This window comes from Ornithodoros turicata, chromosome 2 (genome assembly GCF_037126465.1).
Source record: "Ornithodoros turicata isolate Travis chromosome 2, ASM3712646v1, whole genome shotgun sequence".
In the NCBI taxonomy this organism is placed as follows: domain Eukaryota; kingdom Metazoa; phylum Arthropoda; class Arachnida; order Ixodida; family Argasidae; genus Ornithodoros; species Ornithodoros turicata.
The window spans coordinates 143102034-143124763 of record NC_088202.1 but is presented as its reverse complement, the minus strand read 5'-3'; the positions used below and the strand labels follow the sequence as shown (position 1 = coordinate 143124763).

Below are 22730 nucleotides of genomic sequence, written 5' to 3'. Positions count from 1 at the left end.
AAAAGTGGTTGAGGCTGGATTGCGTCAGGAGATGAGCGCGTTTCTGCCGCGCATCAGTTGTGGTAACATAGACATTGGCGGCGGGGGGGGGGGGGGATATATTTATTAGACGGAAAGGGGGAAAAAACAGGGAAACGTTAGTCAAATGGGACGTCGGCTTGCTATTCCGGAAATAAAGAAAATGAAGAAATAAGAAATGAATAAAAAGAAAGGAACAGGAAATAAATAAAGAAAGAAAATGAAGAAATAAGAGATAAAAAAGAAAAGAAAATGAATTAGGAAATAAAGGATTAAGTATAACAAAGGATGAAAGAAGGATGAGGTAGATTAAAGACAAAGATGACAAAAAAAGATGGCTAACAAACGGTGAAAGAATGATGAGATGGATCACAGAGGATGACTTTAAAAGGAAAGCATGAGGTTAATGCGTTGGGGGTGAGAGGGTGAGAGTGGGGCACAGAAGGATGAGATTGCACGACTGAGTTCACAGGCTGTTCATCGGACCTGAATCGCTCAAGAAAGTCAGAACTGCTTTGGTCACAGACCGCTGTGTGGGATGTCGTATTGGGTCGAGCAGACATAGACGTTGGATACACAGTGAACCCTCGTTATTATGACCACGGTGGTTTCCGAAGGTTTTGGTCATAATGCGGAATTGTCATATTAACGGGGGGGGATTTGCGGAGGTTTCACTGCATTGTTCCCCGGGAGTACGGTCGTTCAGCGCGTATGTCAGATTATCGGGGGTCATATTAGCGAGGGTTCGCTGTACCACATCTAGCCCTTGGCTAAAAAACAATCACATAAATGACGAGAAGCGTGTCATTCATAAAGAGTTGTAACATTAACAAAGCACAGTGCGATAATTTGACTTCCTTCTTAATGCACAGGTAGATTGAATCAGTTCGAATTTCGAAAGCTTTGACATCTAGGGCGTTGAACGTCGCGTCATGTCTTTTGGCTAACACTGTTCTCATGTTTGCTTGTTCGTCCCCTTGGCTTCAGTCCAAACTCATGGATATGTTGCCTACGTAAAGTTTACACCGGCTCGCTCGCCTAATCATTTTATTTACCTGCTGTTGTTACTCTTCGCACCATCGGCTCCATCGATGACTTATTCGGCTTCCACCACACCATCGGCTTCGACTTAGTGATTGGAGGGGTGGAGTGCATGCTTCTCTTAACCTGTTGTAGTTTTAGGATGATGGTTTTATACATTAATGAGATATTTTAAATACACATGTTGTTTTCGTTTAGCTAGTTCATCCTTATCATTGCAATGGCGCATTATGATCGTAGTTGTCATTGCGCCAGAAAAACCGGAATTCCCATCGTCATCAATGCTTCTCTCTCAAAATCTTCTCTCTCTTTTTTGTTTTGTGTTAACCATAAGAACACACTTCTAAGATGACCCAGACAATGTATGAAATACAACTAGGGTCTAACCTCGTTAATATGACGTTCCTACTTGATGGCCCTTTTTCCTTTCCCTCCCAATGGCCTCCGCATGTAACTCTTATTCGTTAATATGTCATTTCGTTTATATGACAATGACGGATAATTTCACACATAACTATAGGGGCACGTGTACGTTACCCTCGTTATTATGACAGATGGTCACTGAACCGGCGGTTCTCCTGACCTATAACGGCCCAAACGCGGGCCCGCTTTCGTGATGACTTATGATGTCCTTGTCTGACGTGCTTAGGAGAGCACTGTCCTTGGTTATATGGCCAGAGTAAGCTACTACAGCCATACGACATTCATGAAACATGTCTGAGAACAGGCGCAAACGAATAGAGTTGACTGTCGAAATGAAAACACGGATACAGTGAACCCTCGTTATTATGACCATGGTCGTTCCCGAAAATTTTGGTCATAATGCGGAATTGCCATATTAACGGGAGGGATTTGCAGAGGCTTCACTGCATTGTTCCCCAGGAGTATGGTCGTAAAGTGCGTATGTCAGATTACCGGGGGTCATATTAACGAGGGTTCACTGTATACGTAAGATTGAGAATTACACTAAACAAACATATTTATCATACTTTTTTAAAGAATACAGTGTTATACTTTCCTTTCAAATGCCTCGTTGTTCGTATTCTGTTACCAGCTCATATAATTAGCTACCTTTCGAAGCTTATGTAAAGGGCATTGTACTACCTGTAACACGTGGTGTTCGTTAGTATCACAATTCACTTTTTCACCAAAATCCGCGAGAATGACCACGGTCATATTAACGAGTTTCGACTGTAGTACTAATTCTCTTGAGACTTACTACGTATTCTAGCTACGCTGTATAGTTTTCAGCTTGACCGCAGGGCCTCGCTATCACATTTTATTTCAACCTGCTTTAATAAAGTAGTCCCAATAAAGACAACAAAATATAGTCCAGTCCAACACGTTCGCAAGTCTGTACTGTGCATCAAATTCATATGTTACGTGCTGTAATTGCACTGAATTACATTCTCGAAGGCTGCATAAAATCAGCAGTTGTATACACAGATTCTCTGAGTTGCCTTGATGCTATCTGTAGTATACGCGAACAGAAGAATTTTCTTATGCAGCGAGCACAGTACATAGCCCACATGCTACACAGGAGAGGCTATGGCACCTTTTAAACGCTTTATGTTTTACCTAATCGATTTGTCTTAACCCTGTTACATTCATTACCACAGTCTTGGCGCTTAGGGCCTTTGTTGCTTTCGCGCCATTAAAATTCAATCATCACCATCATCATCATGTAATCTTACGCTGGGTGCCCAGCAACGTTGGCATACAGGGCAACGAATTACCAGACAAGGCTGCTGCAGCTGTAGCTTCAAGTGATATTACCCCACGTGAATTACCATTACAGGACATTGCATCTTCACTAAAGAAATCAATTCATACAAACTGGCAAAACTTCTGGGACAGCCGAACACACCACAAGCTTCATTTGAGTAAACCAAAGATTCAGAGGCACGGAGAGTGCCCAGAAAATCATCTGCTAAGTGTGATACTAACAAAGTTACGCATGGAACATACATTCATCACTGATGGGTTTTTACGAGGAGGCCCCTCAGTGCGAGCACTGTGGTGAAGTTCTCTCCGTTATACACATACTCATTTCACGTCCTCACTATGAGGCCCATCGTCAACATCACTTTAGACAGTTTTATTCACACTGTTCACCTCTTCACCCAGCCCTATTGCTAGGTGATGAGGCGATCATGCCCTTTAGCGGAATTTTTAACTTCTTGACAGATATTGGAATTTTAAACGTTCTGTAGTTTTAGATTAACAGGTTGCTTTGTCAATGTTGAATTTCATGTCCGCAGTTCCTCGTGTGCTGCAAATGTTTAGGAGCTATCTGAGACATCTTCATATTTTTTTTCACTAGTTATAATTCATTTTAACTACTCACACATCACTACCAATGTTTTGGCACATAATGACCTTTCTTGTCGATGCGCCAGAAAACCTCGAATCATCATCATCAACGTGCTGTAAGATGATCACTGTGAGGCTTACACAGAAGCTAATGAAAAGACACTGTACCGCAAGACAAGATACTTATGCTACTTGGATTTTCGTCTACAACGACACGCTGTTGTTATTCGATCAACTGACTCGAATGAGGAGCACTGTGTAAAGAGAACACAGGCTGCTGTTCGCCAGTTTACGACCAGATAAATCTGACATGGCAGCGGCAAACGCACGCCCATCTCTTTTTTTTTTTTTTTTTTTCTGTCTTAGTCATCGGAGGAGCGCCAGGGCCCATGTCCCGGGGACAGCGGAATGTTATCCAATCAAAGCGGGAGTTTTATCGAGCAATTATCGGCGATTTTAGGCTCTGTTCCGCACGAGGGACTGACATTGATCAGGCCTTCCTGCGAGCAGAAATCAATGAACTAGCGCTGCGCTGCTCGACCCATGCCAAGCGCTTTCACGCTTCGCCAGTCAACCCCGCCACCAGAGAGCGCCTCGGGACACCCGTTCCGACTTCTTCCGATGAAGACACGTAGTATTCTACGCGCTTGACAGACACACATTCCCTCGTAACGCTCCTGTCAAATCGAAGCCGACTAGCTGTAATTGCACGTGCAAATAATACCGATTTTCAAGAAAGCCACAGCAACAAAAGAATTAGTTAAGAACGGAGAAAAGTCAGCGGCTTGTCCTGGCTTTCGCCGACAGGGAGTGTGGAGGGATGTATTGGCATAAATGCCGAGACTCGTGGATATCAAGCTTTTAGTATCGGTGAAACAGTCCTCCATATTTTTGCTTCTCTCTTTTTCTTTCTTTTTTTTTCTTTTCTCGTTGCCGCTCGGATTACACGAGAAAGCACGAGGCTTATAGCACAAAAACCAATGATCATATAGCTGTCTCGTAGCGCGAGGAAGAAGTCTTTGATCTGCACTCCTAGTCAGTACGAAGTCAGAGTAACTATTTAATACGTGAACGTCAGTAGTCAGTCTTTGATCTGCACTCCTAGTCAGTACGAAGTCAGAGTAACTATTTAATACGTGAACGTCAGTAGTCAGTCTTTGATCTGCACTCCTAGTCAGGACGAACTCAGAGTAACTATTTAATACGTGAACCTCAGTAGTCAGTCTTTGATCTGCACTCCTAGTCAGTACGAACTCAGAGTAACTATTGAATACGTGCACTTTCGGGCAGAGCCTCTGCCCGAAAGCTCACGTATTAAATAGCTACTCTGACTTCGTGGTTCATTCCCCGAACCACACTCCCGAACCACTTCCCGAACCACACTCTCCGAGTCTCTTCGTCAGCTGGACTCTCGCCCTTTCTCCCTATCGAAATTGCTTGGTCCCTGGCCCAATCCAGCCCAGCAACGCTCTGCGCTCAAAGCTCTTCTGACATTTCTGGACACCAACGGCCTTCGATCTTTATTGTGAAGGGGCTCGTTATTTTATTCCCCCCATTCCATCCAGCAATGGGGTAGAGTATCGCCTGTGGCGATGAAACTCCCCATTTTCCAAGGTCGCAAATAAAGTTGTTGTTGTTGTGGTTCATTCTTTCGTTAATAGTTTTCTTGACGACATTTCAGCAAGCTGGACTGTGTATTATTTTACCCTCTTGAACCGCACTCCTACTAGAAACACGTCAAATCCTTCAGAGAGCGCTATACATACTGCTTTGCTTGGTGGTTACGAATGAATAATACGACTCATTGCGTAAATTCGACAGTACCACGACAAACACAACACGCATTTCTGCTTGAGTGTCTGTTCGGGGCTAATCTACGATTTACGGCATGAGCCATAGGGACCTTCAGAGAGCAAGTAAGAGGATCGGTCACGCCACGACGTCATAAGGTTGATGATGTGATCAGGTTGATGGCTGTATGACGGTTGCTCGCTGCGTTACACACTGTACTCTTTACGACGCGACAGCACATAGTGTCCCACCATCGAGGCCTCGTCGGCCCACACAAGCCGGATAATTTGGGTTGTTTTTCTGAGTTGCATTGCGTAGCCATACACTCTTAAATTCTGAACACCCTTTTTGGTGTAAATGGGGTGTAATTTGGATGTAAATCGTTTTGCACACCCCTGTTACACCCTTCTGCGCAAAAAGAGTTTGTGTGTGGGTGTTATATGGGTGTACTAGTTACAGAAGCCAATTCTGTGGGTGTATCAGTGGCTACCGGTGTAGAAAGGGTGTAACTGAGAGCAAAATCTTTAACGTTGTCGTGGAATATGAATACCGTGCACGCTCAGTCTTAATTTTCCCTCATACCAAAAACCAGTAAGATACACAGGCGTTATCTTTATGCTGAGTTGATACTCCAAGCAATTCCTCTCTCTTCAGTGTTTTTGTATATATAATCAGATTAAACTTAGAAACCTCACCCTTCGTTTTGACTGGAAGGCGAGCAGGGATATCGAATTGGCAGGCGCTCGCAAGATAAGCAATGTATATAGTATCTGTTTTCTCGTAGAAAGGAAATGCCTTTCTAGTGGGTTTTTGGTTCGTTATCCAATTTATGTGATGTTTCAAATTTATCAATACATTTAAGCGCTTATATCTTTATCCGTATATCAGACAGTATATTGGTCCAATATGGCACCAGTTCGGAATTGCTATACTTTGGCTGATATTCCTGCCCTAACGCCTTACGCCTTTACGCCTTCAATAATGGCGTAACGTGTGCAGCTGTGTTTCCATAGTGAGTGTAAGCTACGAAGTGGTGGTGTGTTTTTTCGTCTCTGCGAAGTTCGGGCGCCCCTGACGTTATTTCGACAGACTTACATTTTTCAGAGGTGGGATACTCACTATGGAAACAAAGCTGCACACGTTACGCCATTGTTTAACGGTGTTGATTTACACCGAAAATGGAATCAGTTAGGGTATCACTCAGCTACACCCCAGATGGTGTTGAGTTACCACCTCATGTATACTTCCATCTTACGGTGTTGATTTAAACACACAAAAAGAGTAGTCAGTTAGGCTATCATCCAATTTCACCGAAGGTGGTGTATAAAATTTAAGAGAGTAAGGCGCGAGAAAATTTCGCACGGTTGCTCCTGTCCGACTCCTTGAGAAAATCAACAGGTTTGCGAGCAAGTCTAAACCTTTTATACTATGTCTGCTACTCGGCCCTCGTTCAGCCCTATCTTGGGCTCCAGTTGCTGGAATCTCGATAAAATTTTCTAAATTCGGCTGTTACAAGCAAATTCGCAGTAGACCACACATCCAGACCAGAGCAGACATTTTTTATAACATACGGCAGTTCCTCGCGTACCAGCTGGGTTCTTCAGAGCAGTTAAATGATCTCAAAAACGCAGTCGAATCTAAAGCCGCGTTGCAGACCTGCTTACCGAGCTCTCCTCGCGAGCAAAGAGGCCTGCAAGCGGATAGGAAAAATATCTGCTCCCCGGTATACATGTTTAAGGTATCCAGTCTAGAGTTTAATGCCTTATTCTTTTGCGCAAAGAGGGCTGTCTTGAAGGCATCGTACGAGGCATCGAATCCAAACAGATCGGTCATTCTTCTATCACCGTAAGATTTGCACTTGTGGGACACAGGTGGCTCCCACCAATCTCTCTTTTGGCCTTCGTCATCGATCTGACGGCCGAGCGAATCCATAGATTTGCTCAAGAACACTGCATATAATGTCCCCAAGGAACCGTAGCTCATCGCCATGTTGCCATGGCGATAGTAAAGCGGGGACATGATTTCAGCCAAAGACAGCTTAAGAATATTAAAATAATAGAGGTAAACTACGGGGCCCAACACCTTGTCGCTCATGGCCTTCCTGTACAAGTTCAGATAATCCTTGTGACGCCGAAGCTTGCCTACGTCTGTCATAGCCCGAACCCAGTCCTGGAAGAAAGTACCGTTTGCTGGGTCGAAACTTGAGTACACAGCGTCGAGCTGTTGTTCGCTGAAGAAGGTTTCAGCCGGCCAAAGAACACGCTTCATTCTTCGCAGTTTAGCGCTAGCTGTCTGCTTCGTGGCATTGCTGATGATGGTAGATCGTTCGAGGTTCTCTTCAATCGTAGCTACAATATTGTCCAGGATAGCATTCACCTTATCGCGCTCACTTTTTGGGAAGTTCTTGTATATGAATGGCGCCCAAGGCAGAATTCCGAACGCGTCCTCGACGTGTCGCAGACAAAAAGCAGGTGCGCGTTGCTCAGCTTGCCTCTTGCTTCCCCACGTGGCTATGTCGAAGTTAGTTGACGCCATCCAGGCGTATTCTTGCACGAATATCCAGCCGAGTAGCACGATGAGCCGCTTGTTGGGTACGATCTGAAGTATCCTGCCGAGCATGTGTAGAACTGGAAGGCTGTAGACTAATACCATAGAGTCGGTGGTAAGATGTAATGCAGGTGGCAAGTTCGTGTTGATGAAAGATACCCATTCTTCGGTAGTGACGTTTTTCGTGTAATTCTGGAGTTGACGAAGACCGAAGAAATGCTCTGAATACGGAGACTTCCTCCCGCTTTCCACAAGCTTCATGACGTTCAGTTCATCCATTCGTAGCTGGTGGACGTAGCCGTCACTGAGGGTCTCGTTGTGTCCTAAGGCGTGGGCGAACTGCCGCACCCTCTCAGCGTACTGTGATATGGTGCGGTCCTCACCATTACGCAACTGCTTCCACGATTGCACCTCCATGGCTTTCCATATGGCTAGAACGGGCTCTTTGTTAGGCGACGAATGAACCACTTTAATACTGAAGAAGAATGAGATTCTCCAGGGGATGAGAAGCTGCAAATGGACGTCGAGAGCTTTGGCCTCTTCAAATGGTTCTTCCGGCCACGGGATTCTCATGTCTGTGGTGAATCGCTTGAAAGCGTCCAGGTCGTCCTTCCTATGAATGCACGACTGGAACATGCGGAACGCTCTGGCTACTGCTTTGCTTTGCAGGTCCAAGTTCCCAGAGGTAAGGGTGCCGAGGATGGTGTCGGTGAGCATCGTCTCAATGTCTTGGGGGTCCTTGTAGCTGTAGTCTCTGTACCAGAAAGCGCAGACGTAGTTGTAGAGGTTCTTGCAGGGATTGGCGTTGGTGTTGATAGAGATCTTAAGGTGGGAAGCGTGGTCCAAGCAGTCGCGGCTTCGGCAAACGGGGTCCTGGGCCAATTTTGCGGCGTACCTGGAAATGGGGCAATTTAAGAATAAAAGGAACTCGCCACCCAGTATATATTTGTATTATGGCCATATGCTCCGCAGGAAAGATTAAGGTTGCACACACAAAAAAAAAAACACACGCACACATTATTCAATATATGATGAACAGGTATGTGTTATGGGCTTAACCATGTCTTCGACAACAGTAACGCGTGCAACAGAACCGGGATTTCGATACGTAACATAATGTCTATTAGCCACACGCGAAAATAGTTCCATGGTTAGGTACTATTGGAAATTAGGCCCTCAACCCCTGGAGAACAAAGAACAGGTGAAAAATATCGGTGGTGCTTGCCGGGTTCCAAGCAGCGATGGGAGCTACAGTAGATATACCGTATGGTAGTTAACATTAGTAAGAAGCTATTTGAGGTCATCATCGTGGGTCGTTGTCCGGACAACAACCCACGGATGATGACCACACTCCTCTGAAAAAATACCTGAAGCTGACAGTCGCCATATGGCGCACCTCTACCAACCCTGTACACAGAGCCGTAGATACGTGAGGGGGGGGGGAAGGTTTGCTGGGCAGCATAAAGCGGAAACAAAGAAAATTTTTTGATCTCGGCAGTGCAAATGAGGGTTTTCATTTCTTTGTTTACATGGCTTCCGATGGCAGTGGGAGATGGGAGGGGCACTACAGATTTACCCTGCCCTGGGCGCAAACCTGCCTCGCTTGGGCTCTGCCTGTACGTCACTCCAAGAACCTAGTTAAGCCACATGCGATATTCCTAACACTTTAGCCCTTTTAAACGTTTCATAGTATATTATCTTTGTGTTACATTACCCACTAAATAAACTAGCTTTTGTTAGCTTATTATTTTACTTTTATCCAGTGTCATACATATATACACGTATATATATATATATATCTTTTTACCTCAACCTATATATACAGGGTGTCCACGCTAAGTGTGAACAGATTTTTTAAAAATATATCAATCACTTTTTCCGAGATAGCATATGCTGAAGGGCACTCCCTAGGGGGGCATTAACAGACTCCTAAGGCAATGTCTTAATTAACTTTCAATAATTAACTTTTTAATTACAAAAGCTACGAAGTTGCTCCAATGAGAACATCTGATCTCTTCGGTCACTAGATACCAAAGCCGTTTTCAGAACAAAAATCCGTTCGATAGATCGTGCGCAAAAAATTCGTGAAGGAACGCCATTTCTTTATTTTATTCATTGCGCGTCTCTAGAGACGCGTCTTTCCTTCGCCCCCAATACGAGAGGATGAAAGAGCACACTATCGCCTCTTGCGTCCTGGAAAAAGATTAAAAGAAAACAGAAAATGCAGCCCAAGATAAGGGCAGTCGCGATAGAGTCACCAGATAGATTTGTGTTTTTGTTTTGTTTCCGCAAGTTAAAGCTAATCTTCGACGCATGAGGCGGCACTGTGCTCTTTCACTCTCTCAAACTGGGGGTAAAGGAAAGCCGCTTCTTTGAAGATGCGCAATAAACGAAGTAAAGAACAAATGGCGTTCCTTCACGAATTTTTTGCGGACGATCTACCGAAAGGATTTTTGTTCTGAAAACGGTTTTGGTATCTGGTGACCGAAGAGATCAGAGGTTCTCATTGGAGCAACTTCGTAGCTTTTATAATTAAAGAGTTAATTATTGAAAGTTAATTAAGACATTGCCTTAGGAGTCTGTTAATGCCCCCCTAGGGAGTGCCCTTCAGCATATGCTACATTGCAATTGATTCCATCTCGGAAAAAGTGATTGATATATTTCTAAAAAATCTGTTCACACTTAGCGTGGACACCCTGTATATAGGTTGAGGTAAGATTATCAAACGTCCGCGAAGTTTTACAGAAGTTGCAGGAAAAGACGCGGAAACAGATTTTACGGAAGTTACAAACTGGGGATTAGTTACAAGGTGGGGATTATTTCCCAAAAGACGTCGCCCCGAACCGTCCTACCGGAATTTTGCTTGCAAGTTAAAAATATTTAGCGTTCCATGTAACATGTATAACTTGCGCTGTTGGGTTTACAAGCAACAAGACCTTAAACTATGCCGCCGATGTAATCTGTCTACTCTACGATACCTTATACTACTGCCGCTAGTAGTTCCAACTACAATGTCAGGGAGCACTCAGTAGTTGCACTAACATTACTAAGAAAGTAACCACTGCCCACCTCTGTTTAGAAGCAGCACTAATAGTTGTCAGTGTTTTCGAACGTATGCTCCTCACGCGCATGCGCATAGAGGGTAACTTAGCTAACATAACTCGCAGTTCGCCCCCTACCATGTTTTTTGCCACTACCGATAACTTGAACATTCATCTTATGACGTGGACATAAAGGAGCAGCATACTCCGCCTTTCGCATGGTGATGAGTGCAAAGCCAGTGCTGACAACGACCAAGACCACAATGATGATGAGCCACACGAAAGGGTTGATGTGGGTCTTGGTCGGCCGGCTATCTGTCGAAGGAGATGTTGTCCTCTCCGGTGACGGCGTCCAGCTTCGAGGGTCAGGCGTGGGACTGCTCATGGTTCCTTTGGGTTCTTCCCGTTGCTCGTATAGTCGTACGAATGAACAATTTGCTGCTGAGCTCGTGCGCCACGCAGCACGGTTTCTTCTTTTGTTTCCAATGACAGCTGCCCTGTCACCACAAACAGGAAAAGGAAACAACAACAACTTTATTTCGGGACGATGGGTGGGGAGTTTCATTGCCGGGGGCGATACTCTGCCCCATTGCTGGAGGTGAAGCGGGGAATGAGGGAATGGGTCCTGTTACAATGAGGATCGAAGTCCTGTAGCGTCCAAAAAGGGGAAGAGACCCTTGAGGACAGAGCGTTGGTGAGCTGGATGCGGCCAGGGGCGAAGTAATTTTGTGAGGGAGAGGGGACGGGAGTCTAGTTCCTTGAGGGAGGCGGAGAGTACGGAGCGGGAAGGGTGGTAGTGTGGGCAACGGAGAAGAATATGCTCGAGATCTTCAACAGCACCGCAGGGACTGCAGTTGGGAGAGTTAACTTGGCTCAAGCGGTAGCGCCACTGTGCTGTGAAGGCCACGTCGAGGCGCATTCGATGAACTAATGCGGCGTCTTGACGGGAGATATGTGCTGGCATGCGGAAAGCGAGCGCTGGGTCATCTCTGCTCGGCATGCGGGGGGTAGTATGTCGGCGGTCCATTGGCGGGTAGCCAGAGGAGTCACAAGGCTTCGAAGTATGGACCGCCGATCGCCTCTCAGCAGTGCAATACGCGTCCGTGTCCGAGACGAGAGAGCTGCTTCGGCGGCGCTGTCCGCCAGTTCATTCCCTTTGACACCGCAATGGGCGGGAACCCATTGGAGAGCGAGCCTATGTCCTGCTTCGTAGGAAAAGGAAATTTCGCGGAAAGTACATTACTGTACCCTATAAATAGGGTTTCCAATTTTCGGTATTTTTCCTCGAAAATGTGGGAGGTGTTTATCGGTATCTATTCGGCTGTGATAAGTGGGAAATTCTGATATTTCGGCGGTAGTATATGGACTGAAAAAAAAAAAAAAAGTTTAACGCGTTTCAAAGGAATTACCTGACAGGGACAGTTGGAAGAGTGAGTATGAAGCAAAGGACACAGCTAGCCCTTTCAGCCCTGAATGTTTTATTTTCATTCTAGATTTTTAAATGCAACTTTTCGCAGCTGCTGGCCATCTAAATAACACATTTACATCGAAAAAACATAATCGATGGAGGTATTTTGCGAAATGACAAGGTGTCGTCAAACTCGGACATCAGGGCTCAACAGGTCTATGGTGGGAGCCGTAACGACCGATGGGAAATGCGTCCGAGGCATGAAAAAAAAATTGCAAAAAATGATTTTATTGAGTCTAAAAGGCATGTGATAGCGCTACGAAGGAAGACAGAATGTCAAGGACGCAGGTGAAATGCTTTGAAGGAAGTCCTCCAGTATAAACGTAGCCTCGCAAATTTGAATATACCCATTGACAGATGGATTGATGCAGGTTTCCTCATTTCCTCTTCATCTGTACCTACGGAAGCCAACTTTGTGAATATTGAATACTGGGTCGTCTTATCCGCCAGTTCCGTGAATACGCTTTTCGGCACATATCTGCAATAGTACCCATAGGGGGACGGGGACGGCGTGTCATCCTCTACGAGGTCATCCCTCATATTTCCGGTAAAGTACGAGTTCGGTCCCCGGAATGTTCGCCTAGTCCAGTTAGATGAGGCAGCCGATGGATCCTTCAATTTACTTGCGTACTCTTCGATGCTTTCACCGCTGCTTGGCCCCAGATGGATCCCCCGGCTTGAATCTTTGGCCCCAGAAAGGCATGGCCAGCGCGGGATTAATAATTCTCTCTCTTATAACTTTTTTCCTTTAACATTACTTTGCGCTGTGAAAAATTACCAAACCAGACACTAACAAAGTAATGAAAAAAAAATAATAATAAGTGTCACAATGCATGCTTACCAGCTCCTTCACCATTGCCCTCTGTCTTCACCATTCACGTCCCGTCTTCTTGTATTGCCAACTGTAGGATCAGACAAGCGTAAGATTGCCCATATCACGCTTCAGAAAGAAAGCGCCACCTGTGGCAAAGCAAGCGCTATATGTGGCATGCAAGAGATCATGGGAATGCAAGGGCTGAATATGAACAACAGGGCACGGCTGAAAGGGACGTCTAGTCGGAGGCGGTGTACCAATGTCACGACCTCTCTTCTGAGTGTCTAGTGTCTTTCACACAAACACAGACAATGAAAGAAGCCCACTGTCTGCGAGAGGTCAGGAAGGGGGTCTTGTTCGTATAGCCATCGTATTCGTATTGCCATCTGTAGGATGGGACAGGCGCAAGCTTGCCCACACCACGCCTCGAAAATAGTACTGCCCTCGTTCTAAAAACGAAGATGTAAGAAAAGCTTTCTGGAACAGCTCCCCGAGGGACACTGCCCCGACGACCGTGTTATGGACCACGCATTCAAAGACACTACCCACCCGAAGGCGGACCACGTTACAAGGACCTGCTCCCTTTTGCCTCCCTCAACCGCGTACGCGGAGTTCAAGGGAGACCGGAGCACACGAAGTTCTCCCTTCTCAAAGCACAGCAATAACAATAGCGCGAGGAGGAGCTCGGAAGGCAAACTTTGCTGAGGACGCTTTACCGACGTTTGGTTGCTGGGTTGGAATAAAAAGAAAAATATGGAGATGGTGGTTCCTACAAAACACAGGTGCCGGCTACTCCAAAACACTTGAAGATAAAACAAAACAAAAAAAACAGTAAGACTAAAAAGTTAGAGGCGCTGCAATGTCCACAAGAAATGTCATTAAAGCAGCTGTCGCACTCTGTCTGAGATCCCTCGGCCATTCTCAGAGGAGCTTCACTAAGTCTAGAGGACGGTGATCCAGACTTTCCAAGGCGGCTCTGAGGTCATTACGTTGAACATTGCATCTGGTGCAGTTAATTAATATATGTTCGGTGTTCTCCACTTCATCACACGTGAGGCAGTTCGGCGAGTCTACCTTCCCCAACTTGAACAACAGGGCACGGCTGAAAGGGACGTCTAGTCGGAGGCGGTGTACCAATGTCACGACCTCTCTTCTGAGTGTCTAGTGACTTTCACACAAAAACAGACAATGAAAGAAGCCCACTGTCTGCGAGAGGTCAGGAAGGGGGTCATGTTCGCAGAATAGAGAATGTAATTGGGATTTTCTTGGTCTGCCATTTTACGCAAGGAAAAAAAAAATCTTTCTGTGACTTTCAGAGGTACCGATATATAAGGAAAACGGTATAAAGGTTATATATTGGGATTTTTTTGTGTGTGCCTAATTTGCAAAAAGATATTTGGATTGACGTTCGGGGACCTGTGTGGTTGTCAGAGGTCATGCTGGAGACTGTGAGGTAAGGGGATCAAATCCTGCCATGGGCTGTGCTATCTGAGGTTTTTCCTGAGTTTGCTGAGTCTGAGTTCTCTGGATTTTCTTAGCTTTCCTGAGTCTGCACATGCAGGCCGTGAAGCTGTCCCAGGCCGCATATTCCCCCTGCTGGTTTCTCGGCACCTGTAACCGCCTCTACACTGCTCATAGACTTCGCTGTGCCAACACAGCAAAAAGAATACTCACATGCAGTGTTTATTACCCATGACAATACTACTATTTAACAGTGAGGGCTCTTATGGCCTTAGTATAGCTAGTGCGCCAGTAAAATGCAAATCAAACCAAACAGTGAGGGCTCGCTCGACGGCACGATGATACGGGAGAGTATACAACGCATACTATAACGCGTGGCATGCGTCGAGATGGCCTTTGTTGCTTTTGCGCCAATAAACTTCAGTCATCAGCAGCGCCATGCGTCAAGACGTTATTCCGCACTGCTTTCTTTTCGCAACTCTTGGCCTTAGTAGCTAGTACGCCTGTAAAACGCAAATCAAATCAAATTTTCGCAACTCCTAGTGAATCACCGCATTAGTTGGACGAAAATTCCCGAACGATATCAATAAATCACAGACACTAATGGCGTCGTGACACAAGCATTATTTCGAAGACATTAAACGCATTATACATAAAGGCCCAATCGCATGAGGCGTTTTCTCCAGACGCGGCATTTGGGGAGCGCCAGCCAGAGCGACGGCGAACAATAGAAACAAGGCGTAGCTCTCAAAGTTCGAGGTCACCATGTAATTGTAATGGTAATGGTACCGTGATGGTTACACGTAAGGTCTGTCTGCACACTGTGGCGACATGTCGCACGTGCCGCGGGGTTGGACTGCGGATAATTTGGACCTCCGGGGGTTCTTTCGACGTGTGCCAGAATATACTCAGCGGTTGGCGCCGGAAGGTGGTGGTGATGGTGGTGAAAGGACTCGCCATTGTCGGCCTCACAGAGGTGGGCAACGTCACGACTGACGCCCTGGGGGAATGTGCGTCCTGGGCCGACTTCTAAAGGGAACTGTGCCGACCTATGTCTGAAAACGTCTGAGAAAAACCCAGGAAAAACTCCAGACAGCACAGCCGGCACAGGGATTCGAGTCCGGGTACCTGGTAACGGCGCCGGAACACATGGTAGCGACGCGCGCAAGTGGCCACTCAGAGCTTAGTCTCTGTTAGGTTCATCCAGTCGCGCCAATTTTTGGGAGGCCCCATAGGTGGTGGCACGCGGAATTGGTCAGATTGTTCGGGTGGATTGGATCCCCTTTTGCAGGGGGTCCGAAAAATGTGGAAGAATTATTGTTGTCGATTGTGAATAGCGGGACCAGCATTCACAAAAAATGACTAAGCACCTGCGTTTGAGATTTTTTTCACTTGTTTTTTTCTGAATTGCATAGCGATAGGGCGAGAATATAATTCCAAACGGTTGCTCCTGGTGGTGGTGACGACGGTCCTGATTTTGGTGGTGGTGAGTACATAAACAGGTTTTCGAGCATCCCTGAATGACGATTTCACTTCCTTCGTTTCTATACTTTCTACCTTGCCAGTAAGGTAGCCCTGGTGGTGGTGGTGGTGGTGGAAGGGCTTGCCGTTGTCGGCCTCACGTAGGTGGGCAACGTCACGACTGACGCCCTGGGGGAATGTGCGTCCTGGGCCGACTTCTAAGGGAACTGTGCCGACATATGTCTGAAAGCGTCTGAGGAAAACCCAGAAAAAACCCCAGACAGCACAGCCGGCACCGGGATTCGAACCCGGGTACCTCCCAGTCTCGACGTGACATGGCCAGCACGCTAACCACCGAGCCACGGGAGCTGGAAGCCCAAGGTAGCCCTGGAAATCCCTTGTACCGACGCCTCTGCCTCGAAATTTACCAGTGACGTGGCCGAGCTGTGACGGGAGATGTGAAAACCCTTTCGAAATTCCATGGAGGAAATTTTTGCATAATTTATACTTCGGCTGCTACTGAGCCCTGATCCAGCACCATCTTGGGCTCCAGTTGCTGAAATCCCGTTAAAACTTTCTAAATTCGGCTATAGACCACCGTAGACCACACAACAGGTGTCAATATCTTTTATAACATACGACAGTTCCTCGCGTACCAGCTGGGTTCTTCAGAGCAGTTAAATGATCTCAAGAACGCAGTGGAATCCAAAGCAGCGTTGCAGACCTGTTTACCGAACTCTCCTCGCGAACAAAGGGGCCTGCAAGCGGTTAGGAAAAATACCTGCTCCCCGGTATACATGTTTAAGGTATCCAGTCTAGAGTTCAATGCCTTATTCCTTTGCGCAAAGAGAGCTGTCTTGAAGGCATCGTACGAGGTCTCGAATCCAAACAGATTGCCCATTCTCCTATCACCGTAAGATTTGCACTTGGGGGACGCATGTGACTCCCACCAGTCTCTCTTCTGGCCTTTGTCATCGATCTGACGGCCGAGCGAATCAATAAATTTGCTCAAGAACGCTGCATATAGTGTGCCCAAATAACCGTAGCTCATCGCCATGTTGCCATGGCGATAGTAAAGCGGGGATATAAGTTCAGCCATAGACAGCTTAAAGGTATTAAAATAATACAGGTAAACTATGGTGCCGAACTCCTTGTCGGTCATGGTCTTACTGTACAAGTTGAGATAATCGTTGTGACTAAAAAGCTTGCCTAAGTCTGTCATAGATTGGACCCAGTCTTGGAAGAAAGTTCCATTCGCTGGATCGAAACTCGAGTACAGGACGTCGAGCTCTTGTTCGTTGAAGAAGGTTTCCGTCGGCCAAAGAATACGCCTCACTTTTCGAAGTTTAGCGCTAGCTGTCTGCTTCGTGGTGTTGCTGATGACGGTAGATCGTTCGAGCATCTCCTGAATGGTACCTACAATATTGTCCAAAACAGCGTTCACCTTATCGCGCTCTGTTTTTGGGAAGTTCTTGTACATGAATGGCGCCCAAGGCAAAAGTCCGAATGCGTCCTCGATCTGTGGCAGACAGAAAGCAGGTGCGCGTTCTTCAGCTTCCCGCTTGCTTCCCCATGTGACTATGTCGAAGTTCGTTGACGCCATCCAGGCGTATTCTTGGACGAATATCCAGCCCAGTAGCACGAGGAGACGCTCGTTAGGTACGATCTCAAGTATCCTACCGAGCATGTGTAGCACTGGAAGACTATGGACAACTACCATAGAGTGGGTGGTAAGATGTAATGCAGGTGGCAAGTTCGTGTTGATGAAAGAGACCCATTCTTCGGCAGTGATGTTTTTTGTGTAATTCTGGAGTTGACGAAGACCGAAGAAATGCTCTGAAAACGGAGACTTTCTTCCCTGTTCCACAAGCGTCATGACGGACAGTTCATCCTCTCGCAGCTGATTGACGTAACTGTCACTGAGGGTCTCGCTGCGTCCCATGGCGTGGGCGAACTGCCGCACCCTTGCAGCGTATTGTGATACGGCGCGGGCATCAACAGTGCGCAGATGCTTCCATGATCGCACCTCCACGGCTTTCCATATGACGAGAACGGGCTCTTTATTGTTTCTTGATGGAACCACTTTAATTCGGAAGAAGAAAGAGATCCTCCAGCGGATGAGAAGCTGCAAATGGACGTCGAGAGCATTGGCCTCACGTAATGGTTCTTCGGGCCACGGGACCCTCATGTCTGTGGTGAATCGCTTGAAAGCGTCCAGGTCGTCCTTCCTATGAATGCACGACTGGAACATTCGGAACGCCCTGGCTACTGCTTTACTCTGCAAGTCCAAGTTTCCAGCGGTAAGGGTGTGGAGGATGGTGTCGGTGAGCATCGTCTCAATGTCTTTGGGGTCCTTGTAGCTGTAGTCTCTGTACCAGAAAGCGCAGACGTAGTTGTAGAGGTTCTTGCAGGGATTGGCGTTGGTGTTGATAGAGATCTTAAGGTGGGAAGCGTGCTCCAAGCAGTCGCGGCTTCGGCAAACTGGGTCCTGGGGCGGTTTTGCGACGTACCTGGAAATAGCGCAATTTAACAACAAAAGGAACAAGCCAACCAGTGTATGCTTGTATTTTGGCAATATGCTCCGCAGGAAAGATTTTCTAGCACACGCATGCACACATATACACAAACGAACATTATTTCACACATGAATGAACAGATATGTGTTATGGGCTTAAACATGTCGTCGTCGACAGTAAGGCGTGTTAGAGAACCGGGATTTAACGCAGTCTGCATTGGGCTTGGGTTATGGCCGCACCCCTCAGCAGGGGCACGCGGTACGCACGCGCACGCAGTCGCGGGGCACCCCTCCCCAAGTAGGGTGTGCTGTCAAAAGTAGATGGCCTTTTTTGTTTAATTAGTTTTTGCATTTGCTATAGCAATCAATCACTATCAATTCCAAATTGGTTCAACACAAAAAAGCATACATTTTAAAATATCCCCGGAACGTCTAAGTATCCAAAATTGATGTCTATGTGACGGTTCTGGGATATGAAAACAGTAGGAATCTGCCAGTCGACACGGATATGCGTTCTACGTAAACGGACTCTCTGTGAAGCTCCCATGGGATATCCCAACATCCAATTTACTATATATCCAGGATGTGCCTGGGACATATATGATTTTCTGGGACATCTCAAAGTTACGCCCCCTCCAATGTTTGTGCGACTAGCGATATCCTGAACATTCATCCTACGACGTGTACATTATGATACAAAGGAGCAGCGTACTCTGCCTTTCGCATAGTGATGAGTGCAAAGCCAGTGCTGACAACGACCAAGACCACAATGATGATGAGCCACACGAAAGGGTTGATGTGGGTCTTGGTCGGCCGGTTATCTGTCGAAGGAGATGTTGTCCTCTCCGGTGTTGGCGTCCAGCTTCGTGGGTCAGGCGTCGGGCTGCTCATGGTTCCTTTGGGCTCGTCCCGTTGCTCGTAGAGTCGTCGTACAACTGAACAATTTGCTTCTGAGCTCGTGCTGCGCGCAGCACGTTGTCTCCTTCGTTTCGAAAGGCACTTGCCGTATCACCGCAAAATAGAAAATTAAAAGGAAATTTCGGTGAAACGTAAACTACAACTATACGAAATTAATAGCGTTTCCAAATGTCGGTACTTCCATTTCCTAAACGTGGGAGGTGTTTATCGGTATCTCCTCGATCTCGACGAATTAAAAAAAAAAGATATTTTTCCGGCATGCTATTTGGACTGGATAATAAAACCGTTTAACACTTTTCAAAGAAAGGAATAACTCACGGAGATAGTTGGAACAGTGAGTAGTCAGCACAAGATAGCGCTAGAATGCGAGACAAAACTGTCGTTAGTCGGAGCTCGGCGGGCAAGAGTTGCTGAGGATGCTTCCCCGATGTCTGTTGTGGGTGCCAAGTCATGCTTCACACAAACAGAAACAGTGACACAAGTCATTTCTTCGCGACAGGTCAGGAAGGAAGTCATATTCCGAGGATAAAGAATGCAATTGGCTGTGCTATCTGAGGTTTTTCGTATGTTTTCTATCTTACCAACGACATGCCAGATCGCACTGGAAAACAACGCTCACAATCCGCAATTGGCAAGACGTCCGTCATCGGAACACTGCAACACTTGACGGCAACACCACCCCAGAAGAATTCGGCCGGACAATAAGACAGAATCCGAAGCAGTCCAGCAAACATACCAAGGTGCCAATGACCTACACCAAAACAGATGTAAATTTCGGACACCTCAGAACAATACGACGACGCGCTGAGCGCCGTTACCGACGGACTGGAACCATAGACGACTGTATTCATGCAAAAACCACCAAAGAAAAGATAAATCGACACCTAAAAAATGTTGGCATCGCACGCATGGGAGGATACATGGAAATCCCTGTCGCCATTAGTCAACGCTGGGAAGCTCTGGACCATTGTAAAGAGCATCAAGAGCAGCCCATCTCAAGCCACTTTCCGTACCATTGCCCTCAGTACGAACGTACCTGTATTCGCAGTAGAGGAAACGTTTTTGGCCATTCTTAAAAAATCTTCACCAGCATCCACCGGTTCCCTCCACCACCAGTCTCTTCTATCCTCAGCAGTGGACAACCAGCTAGTAACGCACTCCACACCCGTAGCGCTGGAACACGATTTTAGTATCCAAGAACTTGCCATCAAAGCCACGTCTGGCAAGCGAACCTCTCCATAGGACCAGGACCAGACTGGATAACCTACAAGTATCCGGAAAATACAATAAAATACAACAAGATATACAACAAAAGCTGGCAAACAGGAAAGCTCCCCCGGGACTGGAAGACGCAAAGGTAATACGCATAAGGAAACCTGGCAAGCCGAAGAACGAAATCGAATCGTACAGACCTATCAGCCTCGCAAGCTGTGTAGCAAATGTAATGGAAATAACAATCCTTGTGCGCATCCGGTGGTGGTTAGAACACAACGGAAAGCTCCCGGATGAGATCGCCGCCTTCAGAAAAGCACGATGCACAGCAGACTGCATCACTAACCTTAAAGGAGCACTGACGTGACCCCATAATTGTTTTTTCTTGTTCGTTTTTCGGTGCAGAGTGTTCTCCAACGAATAAAATGAGTTCCTGCGAAAGAAGGACAAGCGCAGGGGACTTACAGAGCGAGCACGAGGGCTCGGTTCCGCACATCTTTGAAAAATCATTTTCCTCTTGATAAGAGCGCATCGCAGAACGAGAGGACGTCGTGACGTATGCTACACTCTAAGAAAAAAAAGGAGTACTTTTACTCCTTTTGGGGACTAATTGCATTGCCACAAAAAATAGTCCCTTTCGGGAGTAAATGCACGGGAGTAAATGAATGTCACAGAGTGAAGACTGCGTTTCACGCGCTGTTCTAAGAGTCCCAGGTACATAATTGGTGCGCATGCATGAAAATACTTCGAAGCAATCCGTCAACCGTGATATATCGAGTGATATAAAATCGTGCGCCATACTAGGGCACACTTTGCGAAGAAAGATGCGCTAACTGTTTCTTACTCCGTTGGGCTGGAAAATTGCTACGTTGTCTGAGTTATACAGCCTTATGTCGTTCAAATTGACCAAGGGCACATATTTACGTAGACTGTTGCATTCAGGAGACCATTCGCGAAGTTTAGTGACAATTTGCAGTCCTGGGGAGTAAATGTCGGAACTAAATGTTGGGTTGAGGGACTAAAATGGGGAGTAATTGCAGACTAGGGGAGTAGAAGCTGCAATTACTCCCCGTTTTACTCCTTTTTTTCTTAGAGTGTACTCCCCTCACGTGACCAGGACGCACAGCGGCTCAGCTCAAGCATGTATGAGCGGCGCGTGAGCTGCGAAGAAAAAGCAAACAAACAAGGCACAGAACCTCCAATACGTCACGGTAGAATCGTGCCGTGCGTCTGCGTCTGCCTTTTCCGACGTGTGTGTGTGTGTGTGTGTGTTTTAAATTCGATTGCACAGCTATAACGCACCGCAGAGCGCAAATATTTTACATGGTGACCCCTGGTGAACAGCTTGACAGAAGGGGGGCAGGATTTCGAGCGACGTTAAATGTCACCTAATTGTTCCTTTAACCCCGTTATGGAAGACATCATGCCCTCCACGAGTCAAGTTCAAGATATACGCTGACGATGTCTGCATTTGGATGTACGGGACAAACGTCAAGTACGTTCAGCAGACACTAGAACGCACCCTCCTCGCGATAGCCATCTTCCTGGAAGAACGTAGCATGGACTCGGCAGTAGAAAAAACGGTGTAACCCGGAAACGTCTAACGAACTTTCACGTTTCAGTCAACGGGAACCTGATGCAACGTATTAGTAAACACAAGTTTCTCGGTGTCATAATCAATAGAAACCTAACATGGGCAGAACAAGTGAAGGCTCTCACGGACGCAACACAGAAATACATCAATATAATGAAGATGCTCGGTGCACCCCGCAGGGGCAACGGGAAAGCACTTCACTCCCTTCACACTGGGCTCATCCGACAAGCCATACCTCACAGCATCCCCCATCTCCGTCATCTCTCCCCGACCCAAGACGCATTGTGGTGATCTTCTCTCTGAAGTAATTTAACTACCCATCTACATTTTTACAATACACAAAAGTACAAGTATATACACAACTAAATACATAAATGTAAAAGTAAATTTTTATACTTTCTACTTGAGCTTTCCCTGGAAAGTAGTCCTGGAAGTCCTCACTACCATATATTTTGTACGAAGGTGAAACAAGCTTCGTTCTACTGACGCTTCTGCCTCCAAATTTATGAGCAGCGACGTGGCTGAGCGCCCTGAAA

General features: G+C 46.5%; 3 protein-coding genes across 5 annotated transcripts in view; 1 reads left to right on the top strand and 2 right to left on the bottom strand.

Annotated features, from left to right (window-relative positions):
* The window catches only part of LOC135384193 (neural cell adhesion molecule 1-like), a 210984-nt gene that overhangs the window by 3502 nt on the left and 184752 nt on the right, over positions 1 to 22730 (top strand). The gene's annotated exons all lie outside the window — the stretch shown is intronic.
* On the bottom strand, positions 6708 to 11197 carry LOC135384192 (neprilysin-1-like). The gene is made up of 2 exons (XM_064613413.1): positions 10958 to 11197; positions 6708 to 8605 (listed from the first exon to the last, which is right to left on the bottom strand). Exons 1-2 carry the CDS (start codon positions 11134 to 11136, stop codon positions 6724 to 6726), a joined length of 2061 nt encoding a protein of 686 aa, XP_064469483.1. The 5' UTR covers positions 11137 to 11197; the 3' UTR covers positions 6708 to 6723.
* Positions 15433 to 19400, bottom strand: LOC135384191 (endothelin-converting enzyme 1-like). The gene is made up of 2 exons (XM_064613411.1): positions 19183 to 19400; positions 15433 to 18465 (listed from the first exon to the last, which is right to left on the bottom strand). The coding sequence occupies exons 1-2, from the start codon at positions 19359 to 19361 to the stop codon at positions 16584 to 16586; spliced, it is 2061 nt and encodes a 686-aa protein (XP_064469481.1). The 5' UTR covers positions 19362 to 19400; the 3' UTR covers positions 15433 to 16583.